At 31.9% G+C, this 15,602-nt stretch overlaps 1 protein-coding gene across 9 annotated transcripts in view; it reads right to left on the bottom strand.

Annotated features, from left to right (window-relative positions):
- Positions 1-15,602, bottom strand: part of MYO16 (myosin XVI) — an 899,069-nt gene that overhangs the window by 474,006 nt on the left and 409,461 nt on the right. For all 9 annotated transcript variants that reach the window (XM_074299517.1, XM_074299521.1, XM_074299522.1 and 6 more), the window contains 2 exons: positions 11,950-12,025; positions 2,786-2,939 (listed from right to left, as the gene is read on the bottom strand). In XM_074299517.1, coding sequence (XP_074155618.1) covers positions 2,786-2,939; positions 11,950-12,025 — 230 coding nt within the window. The remainder of the gene's footprint in view (positions 1-2,785; positions 2,940-11,949; positions 12,026-15,602) is intronic.

The following is a 15,602-nucleotide window of genomic DNA, read 5'->3' as shown; positions in this document are numbered from 1 at the left end:
ATCATACTACTGGGCTTATATCCCAAAGAGATTTTAAAGAAGGGAAAGAGACCTGTATGTGCAAGAATGTTTGTGGCAGCCCTCTTTGTAGTGGCCAGAAATTGGAAACTGAGTGGATGTCCATCAACTGGAGAATGGCTGAATAAATTGCAGTATATAAATATTATGAGATATTATTGTTCTGTAAGAAATGACCAGCAGGATGATTTCAAAAAGGCCTGCAGAGATTTACATGAACTGATGCTGAGTGAAATAAGCAGGATCAGGAGACCATTATATACTTCAACAACAATACTATATGATCAACAATTCTGATGGACGTGGCCCTATTCAACAATGAAATGAACCAAATCAATTCCAATAGAATAATAATGAACTGAACCAGCTACAACCAGCAAAAAAACTCTGGGAGATGATTATGAACCACTACATAGAATTCACAATCCCTCTATTTTTGTCACCTGCATTTTTTATTTCCTTCACAGGTTAATTGCACATTATTTCAAAATCCGATTCTTTTTGCACAGCAAAATAACTGAAGGGACACGTATACATATATTGTATTTAACTTATACTTTAACATATTTAGCATGTAATGGTCAACCTGCCATCTGGGGGAGGGAATGGGAGGAAGGAGGGGAAAAATTGGAACAAAAGGTTTTGCAGTTGTCAATGCTGAAAAATTGCCCATGCACATATCTTGTAAATAAAAAAGCTATCATAATAAAATAAAATAAAAAAAGTAAATAAAAAGATATATTAAAAAAGCAGATAAAGAAGAGGACAAAAGTAGGGGGGAAAGGGGCATTGGGTTTTTAAGACAGGCACTGGGAAATAAAATCATGAAAGTAGGTAAAGGCCTGATTGTATAAGAACCAAGTTTTAGTGCTAATAAAACTGATGGAATTACAGAATCCTGAAGATACCTCCTTAGCATATAAGCTCAGGAGAAATAGAACATTTCAAGACCACAAAATATGGAAAGGAGAAATAAAGCATATAGGAATAGTAGATGACACAGAGGGTAATGAGCTGAGCATGGCAACAGGAATTCTCATCTTCCTGAGTTTAAATCTGGCCTCAGCTAGATGTGTGGCTATGGGCAACTCTTGACTCTGTTTGTCTCAGTTTTCTCATTGGTAAAATAAACAGAGAAAGGAAATAGCAAACTACTTAGTTTTCACCAAGAAAAGCCCAATTGATTTCTCAAAGTGTCAGACATGATTGGAAAATGATTCAACAATGGTAGTTATAGAAAGGAAGGGATTTTGTACATATTGATTTTTGTGACTTTGCAGTTTCAGAATTCTTTTATTTCTCTTTTTGACCAATTGTACTTATTCTGGTTTATTTGTTCACCCCTACTCATACTTCTTGTTGTTCAGTTATTCAGACTGTTTGTGACAGTAATTGTGACATCCCTAGTCATTGATACCACTGTCTTTCCTAGCTATATATAGTTTTTTTCTTTCACCCATTTCCCCAATTAATTGTCAAATTGTGTTGTTATTAATGGAATTATTAATGGAAACTGATATATGAGGTTAGAAATAAAATTCCAATAAGTAAAATTAGAGAAAATAATTATTTATATAGGTATAGCACACTAATGCTAACAAAGTATTTTTTCATAATGAACTTATAAATGTAGATAATGATTTACCATGTATTTTTAAGATGAAGAAATTGAGGATTAGCAAATTAAGTGATTTGCTCAAGGTGACAAAATATCTGAACACAAGTTCAGTTCCAAATAGTGTTGAACTTTTACCACAAACAATTAAAAATGCCTATCTCATTGGTCCTTTCCAATTTTACTCCCATCCTGTATAGATGATTTGAAACCAGCTGAAAGTGGCAGAGGGGAAAGTATTCTTGCTTTGGGAGATAGACAACTCAAGGTCAGATCCTGTCACTGTGAGTTCTCTATATAACCAATTCCATAATTTTCATCATCTGTTAAATAATGGTACTGTATTAAATGGCCTTTAAGGTCTCATTCATCTATTTATCTATGATCCTATTACTTCACACTTATTTACAAAATATTATTTATATTATGTACCCTTTATTTTTTCTAGTCTGTTGAATTCTTCTTGTATTTTGATTCTATTGTCCAAAGTTTTGGTCATTTCTCTTAGACAAATTTCATAAGTATAATAAATATACATTTAAGTTAGTAATAAACATGCTAATTAGCAAAATATTAAGGATTGGTTTTTAGAGCATTAAGCTGAAGACATTCCACTGAGTTGACACCTAATAACAGTTTTTTTAAGAGATAGTAGCTGTTATTCTCCAGATGAATAAAACCCAAATAATGTATTACCTCTTAGGCTATAGAAGAGTGAGCTGAATATTTTCCTGACACTAATATGCTAGGCTATTACTTCTTTCTTTATTAAGTTATCACTCCTGTATTAACTATACTCTGAAAAATTCAAAGCCATTTTCTAAAAGTTCCCCCTTCTTTCTCCTTACATTGCAACTATCCAATCACTCTGGTACATATAGTCCCTCACCACTTCATTCATAAATTCAAATGGTTTTCTATTATAATACTTTTAAAATAAAAAATAAAATCATTTGATTTTCAAAGCCCATCATAACTTTTCTCTCCTTGTATCTTTCATCCACTGACATTGGTCTCCTTTCTTTTCCTAAAACACAATACTCCACCTTTAAATTGTGATGCTTTGAGAATGGTAAGCTTTAAGTTCTTTTACTTTTCAAGTATCAAGGATATTATAATTGAATATTTTCCTTTAAAAATGAAGGTACTTACAGTTTATTGGAAAGTGTTGGTAGATCATGGATGATCTCTTCATATGGCTCCTCTTGAGATAAGGAAGAAACAGATAAGGGCTCTTTCATTTTTAACTCCCAGACAGTTTCTGCTTTTAGTAACATTTCTTTAATAAATTCAGAAGCTGCAATATCTAAAAGATAAAAATAATGAAATCAGAGAAGGGGGAAAATCCTATCTAAAAATCTTGACATAATTATTTAGATGAATTTATGTTGTAAAGTTTTATAAAACATAAAGTTCTATCTACTTCCTGAAAAAAGTTTCAAAATGGAATGATTGTCAATGTTAAAAAGAATCTATCTTGTTCTTGACCCATGATATATTTCATTACAATGAAAAGCAGGAGGATAAATGCTATATTCACAAGATAGGAATCACTGATATGAAAATCATTTTTGAATGTTTCAAGTGAGGCTTGAAAAAATTTGAGGTGATTTAATTTTTATGAAACTATCTCTCCTTTATAAATTGCATATTGATTCATGTGACTCAAATGAATGGTAGCAGCATTTCCTGATCAAAAGGCAAGTAGTGAAACATCTACCCTATAGATGAGACTTTCAACTTGGCTTTTAAAGTAAAAGGGCTGACTTTTTTCTATGATTTTATTTTTGTATTTTTAAAAAATCATCCACAAATATCAATATAAATGTATACACATACAGAATACTACTTGATTAAAAATGTCAATGAAAATGTATGCCAGGATAAATTAATAGCAGACATTGAAATATGCATGGATTTTGTCAGGAGAAAAATAGGAGGTACAGAAGGCATCAAATTACTTTTTAGCATGAAAAAACAATAACAGGGTGCACAGAAGAAAAATGCACAATAAATGCTAACTAAAGATATAATGAATGTAACATCCTCAGTTTCCATGAGCAAAGTATAGCACTATCAATGCAAACCAGCAAATTGAAGTTATGTGCATTTTTAAACTTGACTGGCAAATTTAGCAGCCATCAAGAGAACAGTTTTTGTTCCATGTTTTTATTATTATTGCTCGCTTTAGAATGAAAAAATTTAATATACAAGTAACAAGCATATCCTGGCAATCATGATAATACAAATGTCTAATAACTACATGTTAAAATTTTGAAGAGAAAATGGCTAATTCAACTCATTAAGCACCTATTATGGGAAGAGAGAAAATTTGCATATCACATTTTTCCTATAAATTTCTATAGAATATACAGTTTCATGAGCAGATGTGGCCTATACCAATATTTGTAATTTTTTTTTTTAAAATAGTACATTATAAATACTTAAGTGCTAAAAAAAAAAAAAAAAAAAAAAAAACCTACCCTAATCCATGGGGAATAATCACCATTTGAGGGGATCAAAAAAGATAGGTAACTTTTGAGATTAGCTTTAGACATAAGGGATAATGGAATATGAAACTAGGAAAACTCAGGAAAAAAAGATGAAATGAAAGTTTCTTCCAGGGATGGAAAAGAGCCTGGATGAATTTAAAAAAAAAATCATTAAAACTTTTTATTTTCAAAACACAGCATATTTTGTTTGCTTTCTCATTTTTTTTTTTTTACTTTTTGATCTGATTTTTCTTATGCAGTATAATATTTTTGGAATTATTTATAGAAGAATTACACATGTTTAACACATATTGGATTACTTGCTCTCTAGGGGAAAAGGGGAAAAAATTTGGAACATAAGTTTTTGCAAGGGTGAAATGTTGAAAATTATCCATGAATATTTTTTTATTGAAACTTTTTATTTTCAAAACATATGCAAGGATAATTTTTTACCACTCACCCTTGCAAAAAGTTGTTCCAATTTCCTTCCCTTCCCCCCCCACTCTCTCCCAAAGATGGCAAGAAATACAATATATATTAAACATGGTAAAAATATATGTAAATCCAATATAAGGATATATGTATTTATATAGTTATCTCATGCATATGTTTTGAAAAAAAGGCTTTGATTTAAAAAAAAAGATTAAAAAAAGAAAGTAAAAAAAAAACCAAACACCATCACCACATGCATAATCTTCAGTATTCCACCCTTGCAAAACCCTGTACTCCAAAATATTTTCTCTCCCTTTGCCTTTTACCCTCCTCCCTAGATGATACACAATCCAATATGTCAAATATGTATATTTCTTCTATACATGTTTCCACAATTAGCATGCTGCACAAGAAAAACCAAACCAAAAAGGAAAAAAAAAATGAGAAAGGAAACAAAACACAAGAAAACAACAACAAAAAAGTGAAAATACTATGTTGTGATCTACATTCAGTCCACACAGTCCTCTCCCTGAGTGAAGATGAAACTGAGTGAATTAAGAGATGGGGAGAAAGGTAGAGAAAAATCAGGAATCAATTAGAAGTTCAGTTTTGTTGGAGTAAAAGAGGCATAAAGAAGAGAACCAGCAAAGAGTAGATCAAGAAAGGCATTGGAGGAGAAGCAAAATGTAGTAGTGAATAATCTCAAATGTTTCAGCTTGGTTAAAAGGGGAGAAAAAACAGAAAAGAAAATGCATTTGACAAGTCAACAAGCATTAATAAGATCTCACTAAGTTTTAAACTTCTGTGTCAAGAGCTGAACATGTTTTTGTTGAGGCCTTTTAGTTCTGCCTTCATCTTCTGTAATGCCGGAGAAACTGAGGCAAGATAGAGATTAGAGAGTTTTTAATATTTTATTTGGATTTCTGAGAGGGAGAGATTGTGCTGGGTTCATGATGCCCCTAGGGCTGATGTTCAAAGCATACAGCTTCAAATGTGAATTCTCAATGACATATTTATAGCTCTTAGCTCAAGTAGCTAAAAATAGGCAAGAGGTGGAGTCCAAACTCTGGTGAGTGGGAATCTCCAGGCAGGGATCATCATCAATCTGGTTCTAACAGGTTGGGGGGTAGGACCATAAATTCTTGATGACTTAGGAGGAGATAAGAACCAGGAAATCTGAACTCTCCCTTATCTTGAGTTTACATATTTACAATTTATAACCTTAGAGTAACTAGCCCTGAGTTATATCAGTTCTAATATCAGAGGGGAGGGTGGAAACTAAGGGGATTGAGGCAGAACAATTTAGGGAAATTGAGGCAGAACAATTAGGCAATTGTGGCATAACACTTCATGATTGATTTTGGATTGTTTTTTGTTTGTTTGTTTTGGCAAAGACATTTCCTTTTCCAGTTCTTTTTAAAGACCAGGAAACTGAGGCAAGGTTAAATAACTTGCTCAGGGTCACACAATTAAAAAGTACCTGAGACTAGATATGAAGTCAGCTGAGATTTTATTATTTCAGGCCTGAAATACTTTGCCATTTAGCTGCTAGGTATATAAAAAAAAGTTTTAAAAAAGTGATCTATTTTCTTAAGAAGCTCACAATCTAATGAGAGAAAAATGGATAAACAACTAGAAATAAACAAGACATTAAAAGGATAAATTATAAATAATCTCAGAAGAAAGGCTCTAATATAAAGAAAATAGAGACATATTTTAGAAGATGAAGTTTTAACTGAGACTTGAAGGAAACCATGGTTACCATAAGTTCCAGACAAGAGATATAGCAGTCCAGGCATATAATCAGGAGACAAAAATGTTATGTTCAAAGAACAGCAAGGAGTCCAGTGTCATTGGATAGTAGAAAACATAGAAGGGAAAGAAGTATAATTAGACTGAAAGAGTAGGAAGAGGCCAGAGTAGAAGATTGGAAAGCCAAATTGGTTTTATGTTTCATGTTAGAGGGAATAGAGATCTATTATAGGGGCAATTAAATGGCAGAGTAGAGTGAAGCAAGATGAGTTCAAATGCAGCTTCAGATAATCCTTAGTTGTATGACCCTAGGCAATTCATGTAACCTCTTTTTTTCCTCATTTTCATCTAGAAAATGGACATAATAATTGCTATCACCTCACAGGGTTGTTGTAAAGATCAAATAAGATAATGGTAAAGTGCTTAGCACAATGCTATCACTGAATAAATGTTAACTATTATTATTATTATAATTATAATTATTATTATAACTGGAGTTTACTGAGTAACTATAAGAAGGTCATTCTGAAAGCTGAGTAGAAGATTGACTACAGTGTAGAGATAATTCAATCAGGAAAATCAATAAGAAGTCTATTGAAATAAAAAAAGTGTAGTTATAAAAATCTGTACCAGAATATGACAGTGTCAGAAGAAAGAATTACATATATATATATATATATATATATATATATATATATATATATATATATATATATATATGTATGTATAATGCTATGGAGATTGGATCCAATAGGGCCTGCCAACATATTAGTAATGGATAAAAGAGAGTGAGCAATGAAAAATGGCACTTAGGTTGTGAGCCTGGGTTGTTATGGGCCAGAACTCTGAACTTGAAACAAAGGATTCTTACAAGGTATTAAGTCAGTGGAATTGATAAAGACAATGGCTGTTCAGTACATGTTCTTAGTTCTTAATATAGTTCTACAAAATTCACACCTATGATGAGAGAGCATCTAAGCTCAGACAAATTCAGCTAGGTTCAGGGGCCAGAGAAGACAGAAGGCTGGAGGCTGAAGCACAAGCCCTTGGACTATCCATTCCCTTCATCTCACACCACCTTGGTGGCAGGCTCTTCGTCTTTAATTCTCCACTGAAACGAAGACTCCAGAAGGCCTCCAGAAAACTAGCCCAGCCCCAAGTGAAGAATACAGGACTTTGAAGGAGACAATAAAGGATTTGGACTTTAACCACTGGCTACTTTTGTGGTGATTACTGGACTGAAATGAAGGCTGGTCCCAGAGACCCCAAAGAAACCGAACCAAGAAGAATATTACATGAGAAGACAATGGTGTACTCAACAGTAGTAGAAAAGTTATAAAGGGAGGAAGGTTTGAAGAGAAAAACAGCTTATTCAGTTTGATACATATTGAATTTAGGATGTTTATGGCATATCCCAGTGGCACAGCTAAGTAGTGCAGTGGATAGAGTAATGGGCCTAGAGACAGGAAAACATTTTCCTGAATTTAAACTTAGCTTTAGACACTTAGTAGCTGTGTGACTCTAGGCAAGTCACTTAATCCAGTTTGCCTCAGTTCCCTCACCTATGAAGTGAGATGGAGAAGGAAATATCAAACCCCTCAATATCTTTGCCAAGAAAACTCCAAAATGAGGTCATGAAGAGTTATACATGACTCAAAAATGACTAAAAAAACAACATAACAGTTCAAGATATAAGGCTAGAGATGAAAAAAAAGATGTTAGGGCTCAATAAACAGATCTGACAAGCATTGGTCTAAAGTTGATATGTTAATCCATAGGATATGATGAGATTACCAAATAACATAGTATAGAGGAGGAAGAAGTAATAAGTAACCTTTGAGAGAACAGTTGCAATATGTGTATGTTTAGATACCAAATAAGAATGAATGTGTATTATGAAAAAGTGGAGGCAAAATGTATTTTCCTAAAACTTCAGTTGTAAATGATAGGATGATAAGGTTAAGGAACTGTATGGCAAAGAAAACACATGACAAGTTCATAAACAGCTAAGTGTGGATAGTATGATGGAGTCAGGAAGAGTCAACTTTCTGAGTTCAAATATAGCTTATAATACATAGCAGCTGTGTGATCTTGCACATATCACTTAACCCCTGTTTACTTCAATTTTTATTGGTAAAATGACTAGGAGAAGGAAATGGTAACCACTTCTGTATCTTTGTTAAAAACTCCAAATGAAGTCATAAAGAGTTGGAAACAACAAAAACAATTGAATAACAGCAAGAATATGTTCACAGGGAGATATTAGTAGGAATTAGAATCTAAAAGAGAGAGAGAGAGAGAGAGAGAGAGAGAGAGAGAGAGAGAGAGAGAGAGAGAGAGAGAGAGAGAGAATACATAGACCAAGAGAATGATCCACAGAGGAACCAAACTTCAGAGGAGAAAAGAAAAACTAGAATCAAATGCAGAAATGGTGAACTTTCTTGATAAATAAGAGGAACATGTCCTCTGAAATTAGAATCAAAAGTAGAGATAGGTCATTGAGAAGAAAAGAGAAAAATTGGAACTGGTTCTGTTTCCATTGGTAGGATGATTGATAAATACATTTTAAAATGAATAGAATTGCTTACAGTTTTTAGATCCAAGTTGTAGTTAGATAGCATGAAATTGTAGTGGATCCATTCAGTAATTTTTTATGACTTCTCTACTCCCATCATTTTTACTCCCAGAAAGTAAAATTTCCTTGTATTCTTCATTTGAGCCCTTGATTCTAGCATTTTCTATCACTCCTAGAGGTTTATCCTCTATAGATCATTCTCTCTCTCTCTCTCTCTCTCTCTCTCTCTCTCTCTCTCTCTCTCTCTCTCTCTCTCTCTCTCTTTCTTTCTTTTTCTCTCTCACTTTCTGTTCTTTCCTACTTCTTACCAACTTATCTCTCTATGAACATGTTTAGATATTCCCTTTTCACATGATATAGAAAGAAAACTTTCTTGATAGACTTTTGAGAAAGCATGTATAAAAGTTATTTAAGATCAACAAGTATAGATGGCTTTCAATATGTATCCTTAGACCCACTAATATGCCTACATTGATGATACTTATAGCTCCATGAAAACAGTGGACAGTGTCATTCTATGATTTTCAGTCATATAGGAAAATATTGTTTTTCCCAAGGTGAGGTTTAGGGGCAAGGGGGTTCATTGAGATGATTAACAGCACTGGGTAATATTTCAAATATGATTCAGATCAGTCTTTCTTTCTTATTCAATTCTATCTATAAACTCATTCTGATTGCTGATAAATGGTGAGATAAGTAGAGAGAAAGATATAGATATACAAATAAATAGATAGATGAGTTAATTCAATGGGTTGCCCAATTACATGTTTTAATCTTGGTGACATGATCTTTCTTGCTCTATGATTGTTTTTCCCCCTCATTGATATTTAGGCCAGTTTCTTTTGAGTGACTATGGATCTTAGCAAGTAGGATACTAAAGGGTCAATGAAATTAGTGCAATATAATCTGCAAAATCATCTATAGAATTTTGGCAAGAATCAGAATTGTTTCTATTGACATCCTCCAATACACTGTCAAACACTACTATTTAAAAAATTCCTTTTTAATGTTAGCTATTAATTCAAGGAAGAATAAAGTAAAATTTTGGGGCTAAGAGAAGACATATTTGAAATGGTATTTATTGCTGTTCTCAAAGTATGCTAATTTAGTAATAATTCTATTTTAAAGCCCATTTTTAAAAATGTATCAATCTAGCCAAACTTTAAAGTATTTTGTAGTGTGTGATGATATGAGCCAAAGGTTAGATTTTGATGGTAACTAATTAGTCTTTAGTACACACAGGCAATTATTGCAGAGTTAGAAGCTATAATTAATTAGTTTTAGTTCAGTGGAGAAGCAATAATGATGTTAATAAGTGAAGTAGGTTAGAAAGATAAAACTTCATCCCAGCTAAATTATAAATAAGGGAGAAGCAAAAGACCCATCAAAAAGTTAAAGTCCCAAAAGTGAGGGTCATAAAGATGGCTCAGGTATGTTAAGATTTTATACCTTAGATTAGAATTTCCTCACTGGAAAATGAGTGTAAACTGTGAGCATTTTTTTGTTTTTCTTCCCAGATTATTTTTATCTTCTGAATACAATTCTTCTTTTGCAACAACAACAACAAAATTTGGTTCTGAACATATATATTGTATCTAGGATATACTATAACATATTTAATATGTATGGGAATGCCTGCCATCTAGGGGAGGGAGTGGAGGGAAGGAGGGGAAAAATTCGGAACAGAAGGGAGTACAAGGGATAATGTTGTAAAAAAATTACTTATGCATATGTACTGTCAAAAATGTTACAGTTATAAAATTAATAAAATAAATAAAAATGTTTTAAAATTGGGAAAAAAAAAAGATTAGGGTTTCCTGGGAGTATAGAAAGGTACAAAGATGATGATAAATTATTCACTGTCAATGAGATTTTCATGTCAATCTGGTAACATTAAACTGTCACTTAATTTTGAACTTAACATTTTTATTTCAATTTCTGAGGTAAAGACTAGTAAGCAATCCAAAACCATCCCTAATTTAGTGTCAAAAATGATTTAAATGAAAGTTTAAACAAGCATATCTTTATTAACTATTGAAATAAATTTATGTAGATGGAGGCAGGAGAATGATGGGAAAGAGTTACAAAAGGTTGTTCCACTTTTTTGAAGGAGATATATTGTTGTAATCTGGTGATTTATCATATAAGAATAAAAACATCCATTTCATAACAGTCAATGAAACAGTTCAGAAATGGTGACATTGTAAATTAATATTGCATTGACATAGAGCAGAAGGTACACTGTAATAGTATGTAACCAGAGTTCATAAATATAATTGTTCTCTGATGCTCTATTACTTAAATGAATCTTTAAAATGAAACAGTGAATGTTTGTTAATGAATTATGCTCAAAAGGGTTCTTTTTACCTAGATATATCCTTATATAGAGGAAACTTGTATCACAATGAATAAAATGCTGGGCCAGGAGTCAGGTTCTAATCTGACCTCAGATCCTTACTAGTTAAATGACTTTAGGCAAGTCTATTTTCCTTACAAGGTTGTTGTTAGGGTACAATGAAACAATATGTATTAAGCACTTAGCACAATGCCATATATATTAGATGAATATAAAGCTTTTCCCCTCTCCTATCTGGAACAGTTATCAAAGCAGGATAGTATAATTCTGAGATTCTCAAAACATGATCTTGGGCACCCCAAAAGGAATTTAATATGTTTTCTGAGGATTCAGGGGGTCTACACTATTTTCATAAGTATAAAAGAGTCTTGATACTAAAAATTGTGAGAATTACTGGTGCAATGGATGTTGAGTCTGCCTTCAAATAAAGAAAACCTAGATTCAATCTCTTTATATGGAACATATTGGTTATAGACCTTGCACAAGTCATTTAATTTCCGTGCTGCTGGAACTTATCAATTGCTGAATTGTTGCTGATTTCCTTGGTAGATCAGGTTTTTTTCTACCAGAAAATTTCCTATACCAATAAAATCACAATTTCAGTCTCAAAAAAAATTAGAAGTGTAAGTCAAACAATACCAATACCTCCTCCCAAATAAATGAATAAGAAATTCTCAACTGGATGATCAAAGCATGTCTATGAACCCACCTGAAGGTTTTTCTTCATTAAAATTAAGAAGATTTGGGTTGGCCTGATACATCAATAGAAGTTTCACAAGGTTTGTCTGGAATATGAAAAATAACAGATTTATGAAATACAATTGAGTTTCAAATAGCAAATTTAGTTAAATAATCATCCTATTATTGCTGAAATAACAAAATCATAGAATTAAAAAAAATTAGAAGGAAGATTCCCCAATGTTTCTTCATAGTGATACCTATGATATTCAAATGTTTATTCTTCATTCACAAGCTCATTCTTCCTCCTTAAATCCCTTTTGTGGTTTTTGAGAATGTGTTATTTTTATTCTATGATTCCTGTGATGCTTACACTTTCATTTTTAAAAGTAATTTCTCAAGACAATTGTAGTAATAGAACCTATTCACATAAAGATAATTTTTTTAGGATGTCCTTCAAATCTGAATTTTATTTTTTATCTTATTTTTAAAAGCAAATTAATTAACATAGAGTTTTGTGGGTGTTGCTCTTCCATAATATTTTTTTAATGATTGCCAGATCATCATCTGGAAGTAAACTCCTAATGGTCTAATGTAGAAGAACAGTAGGCTGAAGAAATAGAAAAATAATAAAATAATTTCTTTTAACATTATCATGAAACTTTGGTAGTTACACAGCATGATATGGGCAACAACATCAACATGGAAGTTATTTTAGCTCAACCACTGGCCACAACCTCCTTTTTTTCTTAATATGTAGAAAAGGGATTGCTAGATGATTTCCTCCAATTTATAGCTGTGCCAAAAATCATCAGACTAGGCAAAGAAAATGAGAGATTTTCTTTTTTCTCAAGAATCATGCCTTGAAATTTATTTGGCTCATGGTTACCAGTCTAGGAAAGTAATTTTTCACAACCTTTGGTTAATTAGAAAGAATAGCTCTACTACCACCACCACCACCAACTTACATTTGTAGCAATTAGAAGTTTTCAAGGTACTTTACATATATTATGAGCTACATTTAAACCTCATTACTAATGAGTAAAGTTAACTTGACAAGATCAATATTTAAATAAAAGAAATACAGATAACTTCATTTTTAACAGAATAAGTTTTCATAGTATTCTAAAAGTATAACATTGACAAGTTCTATTCCGTTAAAATTTTCATATAGCCAATGCTTCCTGTAATAGTACAATAGTTTAAAGTGTTCAAAGTGACTAGACTTTAGAAATATTACAAGTAAAAGAGATAAGGGGAAATCTGGGTCTATCTGTACTGAATTAAATCAAATCTGAAGACCTAGTTAAGGCTGAAAAATGAAACAGAGAGGAAAGCATCAAAGGGAATGATTGTATGGAAAGCAAAGATATGATAAAAATAACTCATAAAGCACAGAATAAAGTGGTTTGGAGGGAGATATCAGAATAGGCATGCCAGTAACATTGATATGAACTCCTAAAGGGTCTAAGGTAGAAAAATGATGGGCTGAAGAAATAGAAAAGAGATAAAAAGAATAGATTTCTTTTAACATTATCATGAAGCTCTGGTAGCTACACAGCATGATGGGCAGCAAAAATCAAGATATTTCTATTTTTTAAACTATAAAAATCACTTCTTACTGAGCCTAAAATACTTTCCTGAAATTGGCATTGACACAATGGCTTTGACAAAGAAGAAGCAGAAGAAAATAAAAAGGTGTGAGAATTTAAGGAAACTACTATATGAAAGTCCATCATTGTGAAATCTTAAATCTCATTGTATTTTTCTTACTATACAAAAACAGTAAGGTACTTATGTATAGTTTCTTTGAAACACTTTATATCCTAACTCTGCTATAATTTCACCCCAAAATTTCAAATCTGTAATGTTTAATGATGACATGCTTTTCTGAATAGGATTTCTTGATACTCACTCTGAATTTGTCACCTTTGGAACATATAATTATTTCTCACAGGAATGGAGAAACTAGGATCTCTGTTTAAATGTGTCCATGAGCTGCTCTTTCCATTTAAGAAAGTCACTGCTTCCAATTCATTTCTAATTGGAAGTCACTGATGCAATTACCAAGACTGAGATATTGAGATCAGTGCTAATTTCAATTGCTTCCTAATTTTTGTCCTTGTCCATATTGAGATTTTGTAGCTTAGTTAATTCAAACTCATTTTCTCTTCATGTTTTGAATCAAGAGGATAAGATCTACTTAGGAGGATCCTTAGCTTAATTTAGATTCACTTCTACTATTAGCAGAGTTTTATAATAAACAAATATCCACAGCATGATCATTATGCATCAAAATTTTATATGTAGTCTGTTTCTCTAAAGGAGATTTTAAAAGACTAGTATAAAAGTTAATTAAATAGAAACATAAATTTGCACAAAGCCCTAATTATTGTGCTTCACTGTGATTCTGAAAAATATAACACTTTTAATATGTATTAGAACATCAAAAAGTAGTGCTAAGGTCTAAGCCCTGGATTAATTTTCAGGGAATAAATTAAAAAAAAATAAAAATAAAAACAATCCAATGAGAGCTGTACAACTCCATTTAAAAGGTATAGTGTTATTCTATCTATAATCTGCCATTAAAATTATACACACAGATACACAAAATGTTTTTGATTCATACCATGTGAAAATATGCAATGATATGTTATGATAGCATGTTAGGAAATGAAGATTTTATATATGGCATATATCTATATCTCTGTGTATATGGTTACATATATACACATATTCATATAAATATGTACTCACACATACATACATGTATATATATATATATATATATATATATATATTTGTGTGTGTGTGTGTGTGTGTGTGTGTGTGCTCTCTATTCCCAAGACATTCACAGTCTAATGTGTAATCAGACATTAACACAGGTAAATGTATAAAACAGGATATATGGGTATATAAAATAGAAGATTGCCTCAAAAGCAGTAGGAAGTTTTATTGGAAAGGTAATAAATATATTATTATGGGTAAGCAAATCTAGAAAACCTCCTTGAAATAATTGGCAATTGAACTTAGCTTTAAAAGAGAAATGGTAAAAGAGAAAGTGGGAAGAAGGAGTTCATGATATGGGGAAAAGCTGGAGCAAAAGTATGGAGGTAAAAGGGTCTTAAGTATGTTCTGAGGATAAAGAGTTCTCAAATTTGACTGAAGCATGGAGTTTATGGGGAAAAAAATACTGTGCCAGTGTCACAGTATTAGAGGATTAATAATCTACAATAAAGATAAAAAATAGAAATAATGAGAATAATAAAGTAAGAAAAATAAGTATAAGAGGATGGAATTTTAACATCCATAAGTATAATTAATTCCCAAGTGGGTGAAGTCTAAATTGGGGTAAAAACAGAATACCTTGAAGTTGAAGAAATTCGGGATTCTATGGAAAATTTGCTAGGACAATTATCAAAATTATTCAGAATCAGAAAGACTTGGGTTTGAGTCTGCATAATCGTACTTATCACTTGAGTGAATTTTGTTAAGCAACTTAAATTTTTGTTTTTTATCTTAGTTTCCCTATCTGTAAAATTAAGGAATTGAACTGGATACTCTTCAAGGTCTCTTCTAACTCATAACTATGTCTCATTAAGAAATGTTTCTTATTGTCTTCAGAAGGAGATCAAAACAAGTGTAAATTATTCCTCTCTGGAAAAAAAAATCTACGTTTCTTTG

Source organism: Sminthopsis crassicaudata, chromosome 3 (assembly GCF_048593235.1).
Source record: "Sminthopsis crassicaudata isolate SCR6 chromosome 3, ASM4859323v1, whole genome shotgun sequence".
Taxonomy (NCBI): domain Eukaryota; kingdom Metazoa; phylum Chordata; class Mammalia; order Dasyuromorphia; family Dasyuridae; genus Sminthopsis; species Sminthopsis crassicaudata.
This window is presented reverse-complemented; position numbering and strand designations above follow the sequence as displayed.